The 926-nt window shown below is 64.1% G+C and overlaps 1 protein-coding gene across 1 annotated transcript in view; it reads right to left on the bottom strand.

Annotated features, from left to right (window-relative positions):
• Nucleotides 1-926, bottom strand: part of HCN4 (hyperpolarization activated cyclic nucleotide gated potassium channel 4) — a gene marked incomplete at its 5' end in the record, with an annotated part of 47791 nt that overhangs the window by 1007 nt on the left and 45858 nt on the right. The window contains 2 exons of the mRNA XM_021710093.1: nucleotides 7-317; nucleotides 423-587. Coding sequence (XP_021565768.1) covers nucleotides 7-317; nucleotides 423-587 — 476 coding nt within the window. The remainder of the gene's footprint in view (nucleotides 1-6; nucleotides 318-422; nucleotides 588-926) is intronic.

Below are 926 nucleotides of genomic sequence, written 5' to 3'. Positions count from 1 at the left end.
CCCAGCCCCGAGGTTGCTCAGCCCGGATCCCGGGGGCGGCCGGAAGATGGCAGCAGGCAGGCGGGGGTGGTGGGTGAGGGCAATGGCCACAGAGGTGGTGGCCGCAGCGGCCTGCAGCGGTGCCTGGATCAGCGGGGTCCAGATGACGGGCGTGGGGGTCGGGGTGGCGGAGGCGGCAGCCTGGACGCGGTGGGCACAGTGGGCCATCTCGCGGTCGTGCTGCACGATCTGCTGGATGATCTCGTTCTCCTGGTAGTTGAAGACGCCCGAGTTGAGGTCGTGCTGGACTTTGTGCAGGAGGATGGAGTTCTTCTTGCCTGGGCCACAGAACAAGAGCAGGTGCTCAGGGCAGCAAGGGCAGTGGGCCCGGTGTAGATGGCAGGGAACCTGTCCCTCCCCCCCTCGCCTGCCCGGTCCCTCACCAATGCGGTCCAGCCGGTCCAGCGCCACAGTCTCGAAGGCCCGCCGCATCATGGGGTACTCCTCCAACACCTCGTTGAAGTTGTCCACGCTCAGCGAGTACAGGCGGCAGTAGGTATCAGCCCTCACGCTGGCCGTGCGCCGGCCCCGGGTCAGCAGGCAGATCTCTGCCAGAACGCCGGGACTCAGGGTGGGCCATGCACAGGCTTGTCCAGGCCACCGGGGCCAGGGGCACCCACCCTGGCTTGATCCTCACTGCTTGGCATGGAAGCCTTGACAGGCTCATGAGGCCCCACCCACAGGCCATGACCACACTGTATGCCACCCTCTCCTCCTCTGCAAATGGGGGCCGGTTTTCTCCTCTCTAGGACCATAGGCACCACGATGACTGTGTCCTCCTAAATTCACACATGGAAACCCTAATCTCAGTGCGATGGGATTTGGAGGCAGGGCTTCGGGGGGTGATTAGGTCATGAGAGTAGAGCCCTCATGAATGGAATTAGTGC

This window comes from Carlito syrichta, unplaced genomic scaffold (assembly GCF_000164805.1).
Source record: "Carlito syrichta isolate Samal-C Ts95f unplaced genomic scaffold, Tarsius_syrichta-2.0.1 Scaffold288079, whole genome shotgun sequence".
Classification (NCBI taxonomy): Eukaryota; Metazoa; Chordata; class Mammalia; order Primates; family Tarsiidae; genus Carlito; species Carlito syrichta.
Note: the sequence above shows the minus strand (reverse complement) of the source record. Positions and strands in the feature narration are given on the sequence as shown.